At 45.2% G+C, this 14,803-nt stretch overlaps 1 protein-coding gene across 3 annotated transcripts in view; it reads left to right on the top strand.

The window, feature by feature from the left end:
- The window catches only part of LOC121574842 (kazrin), a 225,492-nt gene that overhangs the window by 180,142 nt on the left and 30,547 nt on the right, over positions 1-14,803 (top strand). For all 3 annotated transcript variants that reach the window (XM_041887468.2, XM_041887469.1, XM_041887470.2), the window contains exon 5: positions 13,319-13,510. In XM_041887468.2, the coding sequence (XP_041743402.1) occupies positions 13,319-13,510 (192 nt within the window). The remainder of the gene's footprint in view (positions 1-13,318; positions 13,511-14,803) is intronic.

Here is a 14,803-nt window from a genome sequence, read left to right as displayed (position 1 = left end):
CCTGTTCTAAAGTGTTCTACTCAGTGAGTCTCATGGGGGCTTTTGTTGAGCGCTGTCTGAACCTCCCAAGCACCCTTTCAAGGCTGTTTGAACCTCCCTAGCATCCCTTCAGGGCTGTTTGAACCTCCCAAGCACCCCTTCAGGGCTGTTTGAACCTCCCAAGCACCCCTTCAAGGCTGTTTGAACCTCCAAAGCACCCCTTCAGGGCTGTTTGAACTTCCCAAGCACCCATTTTGTGCTTTTATCAGCCGTTGATGACAGCTAATTATTGTTTAAATAAACATTGGAAGGATTTTTTGTATTTGAAATGGTTGAATATTTTGCTACCATATGGTGAGTAATGCTCCAGGTAATAGTGGCCTTGTTTCTACAGTGCAGTTACCTGCAATGCTACAGTACAATATCTCTATGTACAACACATCACCCTCTCTAAAAAGTAATTACTCTACTCCTTCCCCAGCTCCAATTCCCCCGCTCCCTCTCCTCTCCTCACCGTGCTGAGTGTACTATAGCTGTCCAGCACCAGCACCAATCCCACCAGGGTGACACAGTGTGGAAAAATAGTACTGCATAGAGAAACAGGACCCCAAAATGTACGGGAATTGAAATATCTCCAGTCCATGTTCTATTTCCAGACTACTGTGGGAACTGACAATCAAATAGTAATCCAAGGATTGTGAATTATTATATATATATATTATTTTTTACATATTGTGAGATTACTGCGTTCCTACTAATGCTGCTGCTGCAAACCCACTAAAACCCTTCCATGTTCAGCACTCCACATACAGGAGAATATAATACAGTAAAGCCATGGATGGAAATATAGGATCAATGCTCTTAAATGGTGGAGCTTTGTGGAATGAACTAGGTGACAGTGTGCTACTCTCCTCTGGTTTCAAGCCTACTGATGCTGTGCCAGATTTATACAGACATGTAAGACTGTCTCTGTCACTCTCCTAATCAGGGTTGAGTAGGTTACTTTCTAAATGTAATCTGTTACAGTTACCTGGCCAAAATGTTTATCAGTAACGTAACTTTTGGATTGCCCAAACTCAGGAAAGTAATCTGATTACTTTCAGTTACATTTGTATTACCTTCCCCTTCAGAGGCTTTAGAAGAAGACAAAAAGGATCCATCAAAGCATTTGGTGTGTCATCATAGATCTCTGACTTGTGGTCAGACTCGCTCAGGTGGAACAAACTTAAACGTGTGCCTTTTTTCACTGCTGAATTGAATGTCATTGAGAAAATAGAAAGGTGTCATAATGTATTCATCCTTTCTGAATTTAAAAGTAATCCAAGAAGTAATGAAGTTTTTCAAACGTATCTGTAATCTGATTACAATATTTTAGCTGGTAACTTAACCGATTCGTTTTTCCCAACCAGGTAACCTGGCAGGTAGGAGCGTTGGGCCAGTAACCGAAAGGTTGCTGGATCGAATCCCTGAGCTGACAAGGTAAAAATCTGTCATTCTGCCCTGAGCAAGGCAGTTAACCCACTGTTCCCCGGGCGCCGTTGATGTCGATTAAAACAGCCCCCTGCACCTCTCTGATTCAGAGGGGTTGGGTTAAATGCGGAAGACACATTGCAGTTGAATGCATTCAGTTGTTCAACTGACTAGGTATCCCCTGTTCCTAACATACAGTATGGAGTGACATATACACTGAATACAAATATAAATGCAACAATTTCAAAGATTTTACTGAGTTACAGTTCATATAAGGAAATCAGTCAATTGAAATAAATAAATTAGGCCCTAATCTATGGATTTCACATGACTGGTAATACAGATGTGCATGTGTTGGTCAAAGATACATAAAAAAAAAAAGTAGGGGAGTGGATCAGAAAACCAGTCAGTATCTGGTGTGACCACCATTTGTCTCATGCTGGGCGACATATCTCCTTCACATAGAGTTGATCAGGCTGTTGATTGTGGCCTGTGGAATGTTTTCCCACTCCTCTTTAATGGCTGTGAGAAGTTGCTGGATCTTGGCGGGAACTGGAACACGCTGTCATACACGTCGATCCAGAGCATCCCAAACATGCTCAATGGGTGACATGGCTGGTGAGTATGCAGGCCACGGAAGAACTGGGACATTTTCCACTTCCAGGAATTGTGTATAGATCCTTGCGACGTGGGGCCATGCATTATCATGCTGAAACATGAGGTGATGGTGGCGGATGAATGGCACAACAATAGGCCTCAGGATCTCATCATGGTATCTCTGTGCATTCAAATTGCCATAGATAAAATGCAATGTTTGTTGTCTGTAGCTTATGCCTGCCCATACCATAACCCCAGCTGTCCGGGTGGCTGGTCTCAAACGATCCAGCAGGTGAAGAAGCCAGTTGTGGAGGTCCTGGGTTGGCGTGATTAAACGTGGTCTGCGGTTGTGAGGCCAGTTGGATGTACTGCCAAATTCTCTAAAACTACGTTATGGTAGAGAAATTAGCATTCAATTCTCTGGCAACAGCTCTGGTGGACATTTCTGCAGTCAGCATGCCAATTGCACGGTCCCTCAAAACATTGCGTTGTGTGACCAAATTGCACATTTTAGAGTGGCTTTTTATTGTCTCCAGCACAAGGTGCACCGATCATTCTGTTTAATCAGCTTCTTGATATGACATACATTTTAGTCATTTAGCAGACGCTCTTATCCAGAGCAACTTACAGTAGTGAGGGTATACATTTTTTCGCAGTGATCCCCCATGGGAATTGAACCCACAACCCTGGCAAACTAAAGTAGACTTACCAGCTCTAACCAGCCTGAGCGGTCTTCCATCCTGCAGTACCCACACTGTCTCTCAATTAGAGAAAGTGGCCCCTGCAGTGTGTGTAAATGGGTATGTTAAATAGTCATTGACAAGGTCAATATTGCTGTTAGGTGCACTGTTCGAGCTGCAAGAATAATGTGAAGTGTTTGAAAATGGAAATGTAAGAAAATTATTAATGCACATATTTGAGTTGGGTGATTATATTTTCAAAGGACCACGATTTGCCTAATCATGTAAGCTCTTTCTCTCTGTTGTTCGCTGGCTAATTCCCTGCTATAACAAACCCGAGGAACATAACATATTACATTTATTACACTGAATATTGCAGGCGGAGAGGCAAATAATTAATGTTCATACTAACAGGGTCCGTGGAGATGCTTATTAAGATGATATAAAGGTCTGCACACATTAACCACTGAGTAATGGACAGTTTCACAGTGTATTGGAGGTGTCGTGTCTGTGCAAGAGTACAGTTCCTCTCAGTTAGGACAGTGCCTGTGGATATTTTTAGGGAACATAGGACAAATTTGCGGTCACTCCGGTCAGTGTTGTGGCTACCTGACACAAGGAGAGGAGTGGCCATATGACCATAGCCTCCAGCATAGTAACACATGTAGGCCGAGGGAGGACGGTGGGTGACACCTGCCCAGAGATTCCTACACAGCATGCTACATAGAAGGAGAGCAGATGGTTGCTGTCAAGGATGTGTTTGACACTCGTATCAAACTCACAGCACAGGTAGTAATCTAGTTCTAGTTATACCCTGATGAAGACAGCTTGTCTGTCGAAACATTGGTTATTAGGTTATTAAATCATTTCATCTGAGCTCCTAGAGTGAGACTCTCCTTTTCTTTTTCAAGTAATCTAGTTCATGCCTGGCCCCAGCCCCCTTTTAGCCACAAGGCAAACAGCCACTAGACCTGTCTGCTCAGTAAGCCGTGTTCCGTCTCTCTCCGTGTCTGATTGGAGAAGCCAGGGAGTGAGGGAAGAGGACAGGTTGATGGCCTGGTCAGAGCAGCCCTGATGATAGACACTCTAATGGAGGGAGGCATTGCTCAGACAGGAGTAATTGAGTGGGCCACTGCTGAGTGAGGAGACGGGTGACCTTCTTCTCTCCTCAGGGAGGTGGCTAATGGAACAGGCATGCTCACTGTCTACTGGTGGTGCTAAGACTAAGACTGGAGACAGGGAGACGATGACAACAACAACAACAACAACAACAACACCACAATGGGTGCACTATACATACGCGCTATACACTATACACACACATACACATGGATTTTGTGTTGTAGATATGTGGTAGTAGAGTAGTGACCTGAGGGCACACACTTAATGTGTTGTGAAATCTGTTGTGAATGTATTGTAATGTTTTTGAAATTGTATAACTGCCTTAATTAAGCTGGACCCCAGGAAGAGTATCTGCTGCCTTGGCAGGAACTAATGGGGATCCATAATAAATGCAAATACAAATGGGATTTTCAACAGGCCAGGTCACATCATGACCAGTAAAGTACATACTATTTATTATGGCTTATTCTTCAATAGTGTATACTAAAAGATTACCACTGAGGCTTGTCCCTCACGTGTGCCTGTGCATTGTGTGAGAAGAGACAACCAGACATAAATCATTTCACGCTTTGCATGTCTTTACAGTAAACTCAACTGACCCCACAAACACACTCCCTCTCACAGCCCTCAGTTGACAGCCCTCAGTGTGGTTTTAGTGTCCAGTACGACATGATGTGTAGTCTTTTTTCTCCTGATGATGTCCCTGCCAACAGGCTTATCCACACTGAAATGCCTACGTTGTCTCGGAAAAATAAAGAAGATTCTCTAGGCTTTGCTTTGCCTTGCCTTCATTTCATCCCGACTTTGAGGCAGGCAGGGAGGGAGGCGGGGAACCTAAAAGAGGAGTGATTATGCAGCTCAGAGCTGACAGTGGGGGAGTAATGGCAGGATGGGGGATCGATGGAAAAGTGTATTTGAGGGAATTATGGTGCTGATTGCTTGTGCTTAAATCACCCTCTGTTCTGTTCCCACAGTATCTAGAGAATCTCTGAGTGCTCATCATGTGTCTGTCTTTCTTATGTTGAGTCACGTTGACTGGCTCTGTTCCAATTGCTCCACTATAGTTGGTGCAGATGCATACACTCTATACAATGCTGGTGGTGACAATGACGATTTCCTTCAAGTAGCCTGCTTACCCGTACATATAATTCTACATGATCATTATCATAATACACATATATGATATCACATTTAGAGTTAAACTGTCCTGAAACACTCTCCGGTGTAAGGAAGGTTATACAATGACTGCATGTACTATAACCTTTGGGAATAAGATTATTCAAATGTTGTATTTTTTTTATTTTTTATCTTCCACATTAGCAACCCTGGTACTTTATGTATGCAAGGACATGATTGTATGATACTATCACACTGAGAGGGAGACATGTAGACCATCTTCACCAAAGTACAGAACAACATATTTATATCACAGCTTGAACTGGGGATCATACTTGGAGCTCAGTTAGTACCACAGACTACTCTAAAAGCACAGTTAGTACCACAGATGACTCTAACACCACAGGTCGTACCACAGATTACTCTAACAGCACAGTTAATACAACAGATTACTATAACAGCACAGTTAATACCACAGATGACTCTAACACCACAGGTCGTACCACAGATTACTCTAACAGCACAGTTAATACAACAGATTACTATAACAGCACAGTTAATACCACAGATTACTCTAACAGCACAGTTAGTACCACAGATTACTCTAACAGCACAGTTAGTACCACAGATTACTCTAACAGCACAGTTAGTATCACAGATTACTATAACAGCACAGTTAATACCTTACATTACTATAACAGCACAGTTAGTACCACAGATTACTCTAACAGCACAGTTAGTACAACATATTACTCTAACAGCACAGTTAATACCACAGATTACTCTAACAGCACAGTTAGTACCACATATTACTCTAACAGCACAGTTAATACCTTACATTACTATAACAGCACAGTTAGTACCACATATTACTCTAAAAGCACAGTTAGTACCATATATTACTATAACAGCACAGTTAGTACCACATATTACTCTAACAGCACAGTTAATAACTTACATTACTATAACAGCACAGTTAGTACCACAGAATACTCTAACAGCACAGTTAGTACAACAGATTACTCGAACAGCACAGTTAATACCATAGAATACTATAACAGCACAGTTAGTACCACAGATTACTCTAACAGCACAGTTAGTACAACAGATTACTCGAACAGCACAGTTAATACCATAGAATACTATAACAGCACAGTTAGTACCACAGATTACTCTAACAGCACAATTAATACCTTACATTACTATAACAGCACAGTTAGTACCACAGATTACTCTAACAGCACAGTTAGTACCACAGATTACTCTAACAGCACGGTTAGTACCACAGATTACTATAACAGCACAGTTAGTACCACAGATTACTATAACAGCACAGTTAGTACCACAGATTACTCTAACAGCACGGTTAGTACCACAGATTACTATAACAGCACAGTTAGTACCATAGATTACTATAACAGCACAGTTAGTACCACAGATTACTATAACAGCACAGTTAGTACCACAGATTACTCTAACAGCATGGTTAGTACCACAGATTACTATAACAGCACAGTTAGTACCATAGATTACTATAAAAGCACAGTTAGTACCACAGATTACTCTAACAGCACAGTTAGTACCACAGATTACTATAACAGCACAATTCGTACCACAGATTACTATAACAGCACAGTTAGTACCATATAATACTATAACAGCACAGTTAGTACCACAGATTACTCTAACAGCACAGTTAGTACCACATATTACTCTAACAGCACAGTTAGTACCACAGATTACTCTAACAGCACAGTTATTACCACAGATTACTCTAACAGCACAGTTAATACAACAGATTACTATAACAGCACAGTTAATACCACATATTACTCTAACAGCACAGTTAGTACCATAGATTACTATAACAGCACAGTTAGTACCACATATTACTCTAACAGCACAGTTAATACCTTACATTACTATAACAGCACAGTTAGTACCACAGATTACTCTAACAGTACAGTTAGTACCACAGATTACTCTAACAGCACGGTTAGTACCACAGATTACTATAACAGCACAGTTAGTACCACAGATTACTATAACAGCACAGTTAGTACCACAGATTACTCTAACAGCACGGTTAGTACCACAGATTACTATAACAGCACAGTTAGTACCACATATTACTATAACAGCACAGTTAGTACCATAGAATACTATAACAGCACAGTTAGTACCACAGATTACTCTAACAGCACAGTTAGTACCACAGATTACTCTAACAGCACGGTTAGTACCACATATTACTATAACAGCATAGTTAGTACCACAGATTACTCTAACAGCACAGTTAGTACCACATATTACTATAACAGCACAGTTAGTACCACAGATTACTCTAACAGCACAGTTAGTACTATATATTACTATAACAGCACAGTTAGTACCACCGATTACTCTAACAGCACAGTTAGTACCACAGATTACTCTAACAGCACAGTTAGTACCACAGATTACTATAACAGCACAGTTAGTACCACAGATTACTATAACAGCACAGTTAGTACCATAGAATACTATAACACCACAGTTAGTACCACAGATTACTCTAAAAGCACAGTTAGTACTATATATTACTATAACAGCACAGTTATTATTCTTATTTCGTGTTTTTGTTCTATTTTATGTTATTTATGGTACTACATTGATATTGATTACTTTATTGTTGGGTTTGGAGTGTGCAAGAAATGCTTTTCACTGTACTTGTGCACGTGACATTAACACTTGAAACTACGACTGCAAATCATCTGAACAGCACATAACTGCCTGGGATGCATACTTCTACTTGTGTCTGGCTGCTCTGCTCTACAGAGCTATCAAAGGTGGCAGCTGGGCTCGCCTGCTACAAATAAGAAAGCCTATAGGTAAACAGATGAATGAGCGGATTTAGCCGGCAGGAAGGCTGTGAAACTACCTCCTTGTGCCATGTATAATACAGAGCTGCTGCCTAGCACGTCTTTCCACAGCCAGAGTCGACAGTGACCGATGGACTGTCCCTTTCTCTCTTATCTGGGCCTCAGCAGCCCCACGTCGTCTGGCTGTAGGCCTGGGGAGGCCCTCACACACAGGCGCTCACATGCACACACACACACACACGTGCGCACACACACACACACACACTTTCTCTGTTCACACACAGCTCCCCTACACCCTCATACCGGAGAAGATTTGCCCGTGAAGTTTTGAAATATTTATTATCTATCGTCATGCAACATCACAGAGTGCCAAGTCCATCTCCTGGTTCAGGTACTGTACACCATCAATGTGTAGCACCTACCTGTGTAATGCACAACAAGTACAGTATTAATGCCAGAACGCACTGCGGCTCTCATGCCATGTCAGTGCCCTTGGGCATCTTTGACTAGAGGAAGGATAGTGGCCAAAACCACTTCCAGAAGCCATCAGATTTTTACAGGTGGTCTCCCAGTTACCAACCAGCCCTGCCCCCTACCCTGCTTAGGGCTGGAAGTGATTTGGCTGCTGATTTCTGCTGTTGGTATGGCTTCTGCCCAGTCATACAAACATTGTGCATTGTTCTGAACCATGATACTGTATATATTCTAGAAGCTTTAGTGCGAAAATATAACTCAGTATGACAAGTTAATTTCTTTGTTGTGGTGTGCGGCCCGGCCCTTACTGGGGTGAAATGAAGCTCTAAACTAACCTCAGCTAGTCGATTCCTTGTATCTTATAAAATGGAGGCCTTGTCTCCTCTATTCAGTTCAGCATCTTTGTGTTTGTGTTGCTTGCCTTGGTAAATGTGCTTGTGTGTTAGGAGATACTGTGCCAATTAATGTCTTCGGATTCTCTCTGTTTCTCTGTTGTATCCTTGGTTTCCTGCTTTTGTTTATCGCTCTAAGTCCCTTGCTCCCAGAGGGCTGTGAGGCAGGTTGACAGTGGAAAGGCACGGAGCTAAAGAACACGACTGAAGCTTGTGTTCCAGATATTTTTTTTTATAGAGTCTTAGCAAACTACCGTGTCTCACTGCCTCTGCAGCCCTGCCAATTTGTCCTGCCACTGTCACTCCTCGTCTATCTCTATCTCTCATCACCCATGGCTTCAGCTTAAAGCCGTGTGTGTGTGTGTGTGTGTGTGTGTGTGTGTGTGTGTGTGTGTGTGTGTGTGTGTGTGTGTGTGTGTGTGTGTGTGTGTGTGTGTGTGTGTGTGTGCGTATGAGCGAGTGCTTGTGCATCCCACTGGGCACAGACATCAATTCAACGTCTGTTCCACGTTGGTTCAACGTAATTTCATTGAAATGACGTGGAAACAACATTCATTCAACCAGTGTGTGCCCAGTGGGAGGTGTTGCTGTAGGTTTTCCACTCTGAAAAAAAAGGTGTTGAGTTGAGCCTAAATATTGTCATATGCTTCTTTTTATTTTATTTTTTATTTCACCTTTATTTAACCAGGTAAGCCAGTTGAGAACAAGTTCTCATTTACAACTGCGACCTGGCCAAGATAAAGCTTCATACTCACACTGTTCCTTCTCCTCTCCCTTTGTAACCCTGTCACACACCTCCCCCTCTCCCTTTGTAACCCTGTCACACACCTCCCTCCTCTCCCTTTGTAACCCTGTCACACACCTCCCTCCTCTCCCTTTGTAACCCTGTCACACACCTCCCTCCTCTCCCTTTTTCACGGAATAATACTGCACCTAGTTAGCTAGCTGAATAAACTAGGTTAGTCTATTCCTAGAAAACATTGAACCGCTGTAGTTTACAACAATTATAGTTTCTGAGGTGGAAGTTGGGAGAGTTATATTTGGGAGTTGTGGTGAGGGAGGCCCCGCTCTCTCCTTTCCCAGATGTTTAGTTCATTTTATTCCGATCTCCTCTGCATTATTGTAGCCATCTGCTGCAGCCTGTCAACTATGCCTCTGCCTATCCCTGTTCTCTCCTCTCCGCACAGGCTACACAAACGCCTCACACCGCGTGGCTGCTGCCTCTCTAACCTGGTGGTCCCTGCACGCACGACCCACGTGGAGTTCCAGGTCTCAGGCAGCCTCTGGAACTGCCGTTCTGCTGCCAACAAGGCAGACTTCATCCCAGCCTATGCTACCCTCCAGTCCCTCGACTTCTTGGCGCTGACGGAAACATGGATTACCACTGAAAACACTGCTACTCCTGCTGCTCTCTCCTCGTCTGACCATGTGTTCTCGCATACCCCGAAAGCATCTGGTCAGCGGGGTGGTGGCACAGGAATCCTCATCTCTCCCAAGTGGACATTCTCAATTTTTCCCCTGACCCATCTGTCTATCTCCTCATTTGAATTCCATGCTGTCACAGTCACTAGCCCATTTAAGCTTAATATCCTTGTCATCTATCGCCCTCCAGGTTCCCTTGGAGAGTTCATCAATGAGCTTGACGCCTTGATAAGTTCCTTTCCTGAGGATGGCTCACCCCTCACAGTTCTGGGGGATTTCAACCTCCCCTACGTCTACATTTGACTCATTTCTCTCTGCCTCCTTCTTTCCACTCCTCTCCTCTTTTTGACCTCACCCTCTCACCGTCCCCCTACTCACAAGGCAGGCAATACGCTTGACCTCATCTTTACTAGATGCTGTTCTTCTACTATTCTCACTGCAACTCCCCTCCAAGTCTCCGACCACTACTTTGTATCCTTTTCTCTCTCCCTCTCCTCCAACACTATTCACTCTGCCCCTACACAGATGGTAATGCGCCGTCGCAACCTTCGCTCTCTCTCTCCCGCTACTCTCTCCTCTTCCATCCTATCATCTCTTCCCTCTGCTCAATCCTTCTCCCTCCAATCTCCTGATTCTGCCTCCTCAACCCTCCTCTCCTCCCTTTCTGCATCCTTTGACTCTCTATGTCCCCTATCCTCCCGGCCGGCCCGGTCCTCCCCTCTAGCTCCGTGGCTTGATGACTCATTGCGAGCTCACAGAACAGAGCTCCGGGCAGCTGAGCGGAAATGGAAGAAAACTAGACTCCCTGCAGACCTGGCATCTTTTCACTCCCTCCTCTCTACATTTTCTTCATCTGTTTCTGCTGCTAAGGCCACTTTCTACCACTCTAAATTCCAAGCATCCGCCTCTAACCCTAGGAAGCGCTTTGCCACATTCTCCTCCCTGCTGGATCCCCCCTCCCCCCCCCCCCTCCCTCTCTGTGGATGACTTCGTCAACCATTTTGAAAAGAAGGTTGACGACATCCGATCCTCATTTGTTAAGTCAAATGACACTGCTGGTCCTGCTCACACTGCCCTACCCTATGCTTTGACTTCTTTCTCCCCTCTCTCTCCAGATAAAATCTTGCGACTTGTGACGGCAGGCCGCCCAACAACCTGCCCGCTTGACCCTATCCCCTCCTCTCTTCTCCAGACCGTCTCCGGTGACCTTCTCCCTTACCTCACCTCGCTGATCAACTCATCCTTGACCGCTGGCTATGTCCCTTCCGTCTTCAAGAGAGCGAGAGTTGCACCCCTTCTCAAAAAACCAACACTCGATCCCTCTGATGTCAACAACTACAGACCAGTATCCCTTCTTTCTTTTCTCTCCAAAACTATTGAGCGTGCCGTCTTTAGCCAACTCTCTTGCTATCTCTCTCAGAATGACCAACTTGATCCAAACCAGTCAGGTTTCAAGACTGGTCATTCAACTGAGACTGCTCTTCTCTGTGTCACAGAGGCTCTCCGCACTGCTAAAGCTAACTCTCTCTCCTCTGCTCTTGTCCTTCTAGACCTGTCTGCTGCCTTTGATACTGTGAACCATCAGATCCTCCTCTCCACCCTCTCCGAGCTGGGCATCTCCGGCGCGGCTCACTCTGGATTGCGTCCTACCTGACCGGTCGCTCCTACCAAGTGGCGTGGCGAGAAGCTGTCTCCGCACCACGTGCTCTCACCACTGGTGTCCCCCAGGGCTCAGTTCTAGGCCCTCTCCTATTCTCGCTATACACCAAGTCACTTGGCTCTGTCATATCCTCACATGGCCTCTCCTATCATTGCTACGCTGACGACACACAACTAATCTTCTCCTTTCCCCCTTCTGATAACCAGGTGGCGAATCGCATCTCTGCATGTCTGGCAGACATATCAGTATGGATGACGGATCACCACCTCAAGCTGAACCTCGGCAAGACGGAGCTGCTCTTCCTCCCGGGGAAGGACTGCCCGTTCCATGATCTCGCCATCACGGTTGACAACTCCGTTGTGTCCTCCTCCCAGAGTGCGAAGAGCCTTGGCGTGACCCTGGACAACACCCTGTCGTTCTCCGCTAACATCAAGGCGGTGACCCGATCCTGTAGGTTCATGCTCTACAACATTCGGAGAGTACGACCCTGCCTTACACAGGAAGCGGCACAGGTCCTAATCCAGGCACTTGTCATCTCCCGTCTGGATTACTGCAACTCGCTGTTGGCTGGGCTCCCTGCCTGTGCCATTAAACCCCTACAACTCATCCAGAATGCCGCAGCCCGTCTGGTGTTCAACCTTCCCAAGTTCTCTCACGTCACCCCGCTCCTCCGCACACTCCACTGGCTTCCAGTTGAAGCTCGCATTTGCTACAAGACCATGGTGCTTGCCTACGGAGCTGTGAGGGGAACGGCACCTCCGTACCTTCAGGCTCTGATCAGTCCCTACACCCAAACGAGGGCACTGCGTTCATCCACCTCTGGCCTGCTGGCTCCCTACCTCTGCGGAAGCATAGTTCCCGCTCAGCCCAGTCAAAACTGTTCGCTGCTCTGGCACCCCAATGGTGGAACAAGCTCCCTCACGACGCCAGGACAGCGGAGTCACTCACCACCTTCCGGAGACATTTGAAACCCTACCTCTTTAAGGAATACCTGGGATAGGATAAAGTAATCCTTCTACCCCCCCCCCTTTACTCCAACCCCCCCGCCCCACTTTACAAAAAAACATTGTAAAGTGGTTATCCCACTGGCTATAAGGTGAATGCACCTATTTGTAAGTCGCTCTGGATAAGAGCGTCTGCTAAATGACGTAAATGTAAATGTAAATGTAACCCTGTCACACACCCTCCCTCCTCTCCCTTTGTAACCGTCACACACCTCCCTCCTCTCCCTTTGTAACCCTGTCACACAACTCCCTCTTCTCTCCCTTCTCCACGTTTCTCCTCTCGACTCTCACCATCTCCCTCACTTATTCTCTGTCTGTCTTTCTCCTCTTCCCTTCTCCTTCTCCCTCCTTTATTTTCATTACATTTCTCTTTCTCTCTTTCCTTACTCCCTGTTTTCTCACCAACTCTCCCTCTCCACTCTTCCTTCCTCATTATTTCACTGCTCTCCATTCCCCACCTCAGGGGGATGGGTTAAAAGCAGAAAGACACATTTCTGTGGATAAGGAATCGAAAATGAAGTCTCTCTCTCTCTCTGTGTAGTGTTGCTGCGTGAGGAGGTGGCCCAGCTGCAGGAAGAGGTGCACCTGTTGAGGCAGATGAAGGACATGTTGAGTAAGGACCTCGAGGAGACCCAGGGCGGCTGCTCCTCCCACCTCCTCTCTGCCACTGAGCTCCGCGTGCAGATGGGAGACAAGGAGCAGGAGCTGGACCGCGCCAAAGAGGCGTTACAAGGTCAGGGGGAAACCTGTTGTATTCACCTATTAGCCTGCTAGTACTACCTGAGTCCTACCCTATTGTTTTACCTGACTCCTACCCTACTGTCCTACCCTGCTAGTCCTACCTGAGTCCTACCCTACTGTCCTATCTGAGTCCTACCTGAGTCCTACCCTACTGTCCTATCTGAGTCCTACCCTACTGTCCTACCCTGCTAGTCCTACCTGAGTCCTACCCTACTGTCCTACCCTGATAGTACTACCTGAGTCCTACCATACTGTCCTACCCTGCTAGTCCTACCTGAGTCCTACCATACTGTCCAACCTGAGTCCTACCCTACTATCCTACCCTACTGTCCTACCTGAGTCATATGCTACTGTCCTAGCCTGCTAGTCTTCCTGAGTCCTACTCTAATGTCCTACCCTACTGTCCTACCTGAGTTCTACCCTGCTAGTCCTATCTGAGTCCTACCCTACTGTCCTACCTGAGTCCTACCCTACTGTCCTACCCTGATAGTCTTACCTGACTCCTACCCTACTGTGCTACCTGAGTCCTACCCTGCTAGTCCTATCTGAGTCCTACCCTACTGTCCTACCTGAGTCCTACTCTACTGTCCTACCCTGCTAGTCCTACCTGACTCCTACCCTACTGTCCTACCTGAGTCCTACCCTACTGTCCTACCCTGATAGTCCTACCTGACTCCTACCCTACTGTCCTACCTGAGTCCTACCCTACTGTCCTACTGGTTGTATTCAACCTCTGACACTAGCGCCTCTATTTAAGTTGCGCAGTTGTAGGCTATTTCACACCCCACATGCATTAAAGGGCTGATTTTGACCATATGGTAAATTAGGGGCATTTCAAAGGTTGTGCACGAACACTGAGGCTGAGAACGATTTATATTTATCAATGGTTATCTCCTACCGGTATGCAAATGGTGTAGGATTGTTTGATAAATCACACTTTTTCTATGCATACAAACATTCAACATTTTGTGCGTAAGTAGTATTTTAGAAACATTCAAAGACCGTTTTGGTACACCAGAAGTACATTAATTTCCAATGGTCGCTACGTTTGCCTTGCAGCATTGTGTTGCAGAGGCAGTTGCAGTGCGTTCTGTGTTCTGTGTGGTGCATACGATTTATCCAACATATGCATCAAATTGTATGCGTAGACTTGACAGAAATATTAGCAAAAGGTGAATGTTTAACTTTCGTTGCACACATATCCAGTAAAACATTTGGATTATATAATGAAAAAAAATTTGACTGCAGAATTGACTATGCAGCATTGATGCAATGAGGCATCAGG

Source organism: Coregonus clupeaformis, chromosome 10, assembly GCF_020615455.1.
Source record: "Coregonus clupeaformis isolate EN_2021a chromosome 10, ASM2061545v1, whole genome shotgun sequence".
Classification (NCBI taxonomy): domain Eukaryota; kingdom Metazoa; phylum Chordata; class Actinopteri; order Salmoniformes; family Salmonidae; genus Coregonus; species Coregonus clupeaformis.
The sequence above is the reverse complement of the archived record's forward strand: the minus strand, read 5'-3'. Positions and strand labels throughout refer to the sequence as shown.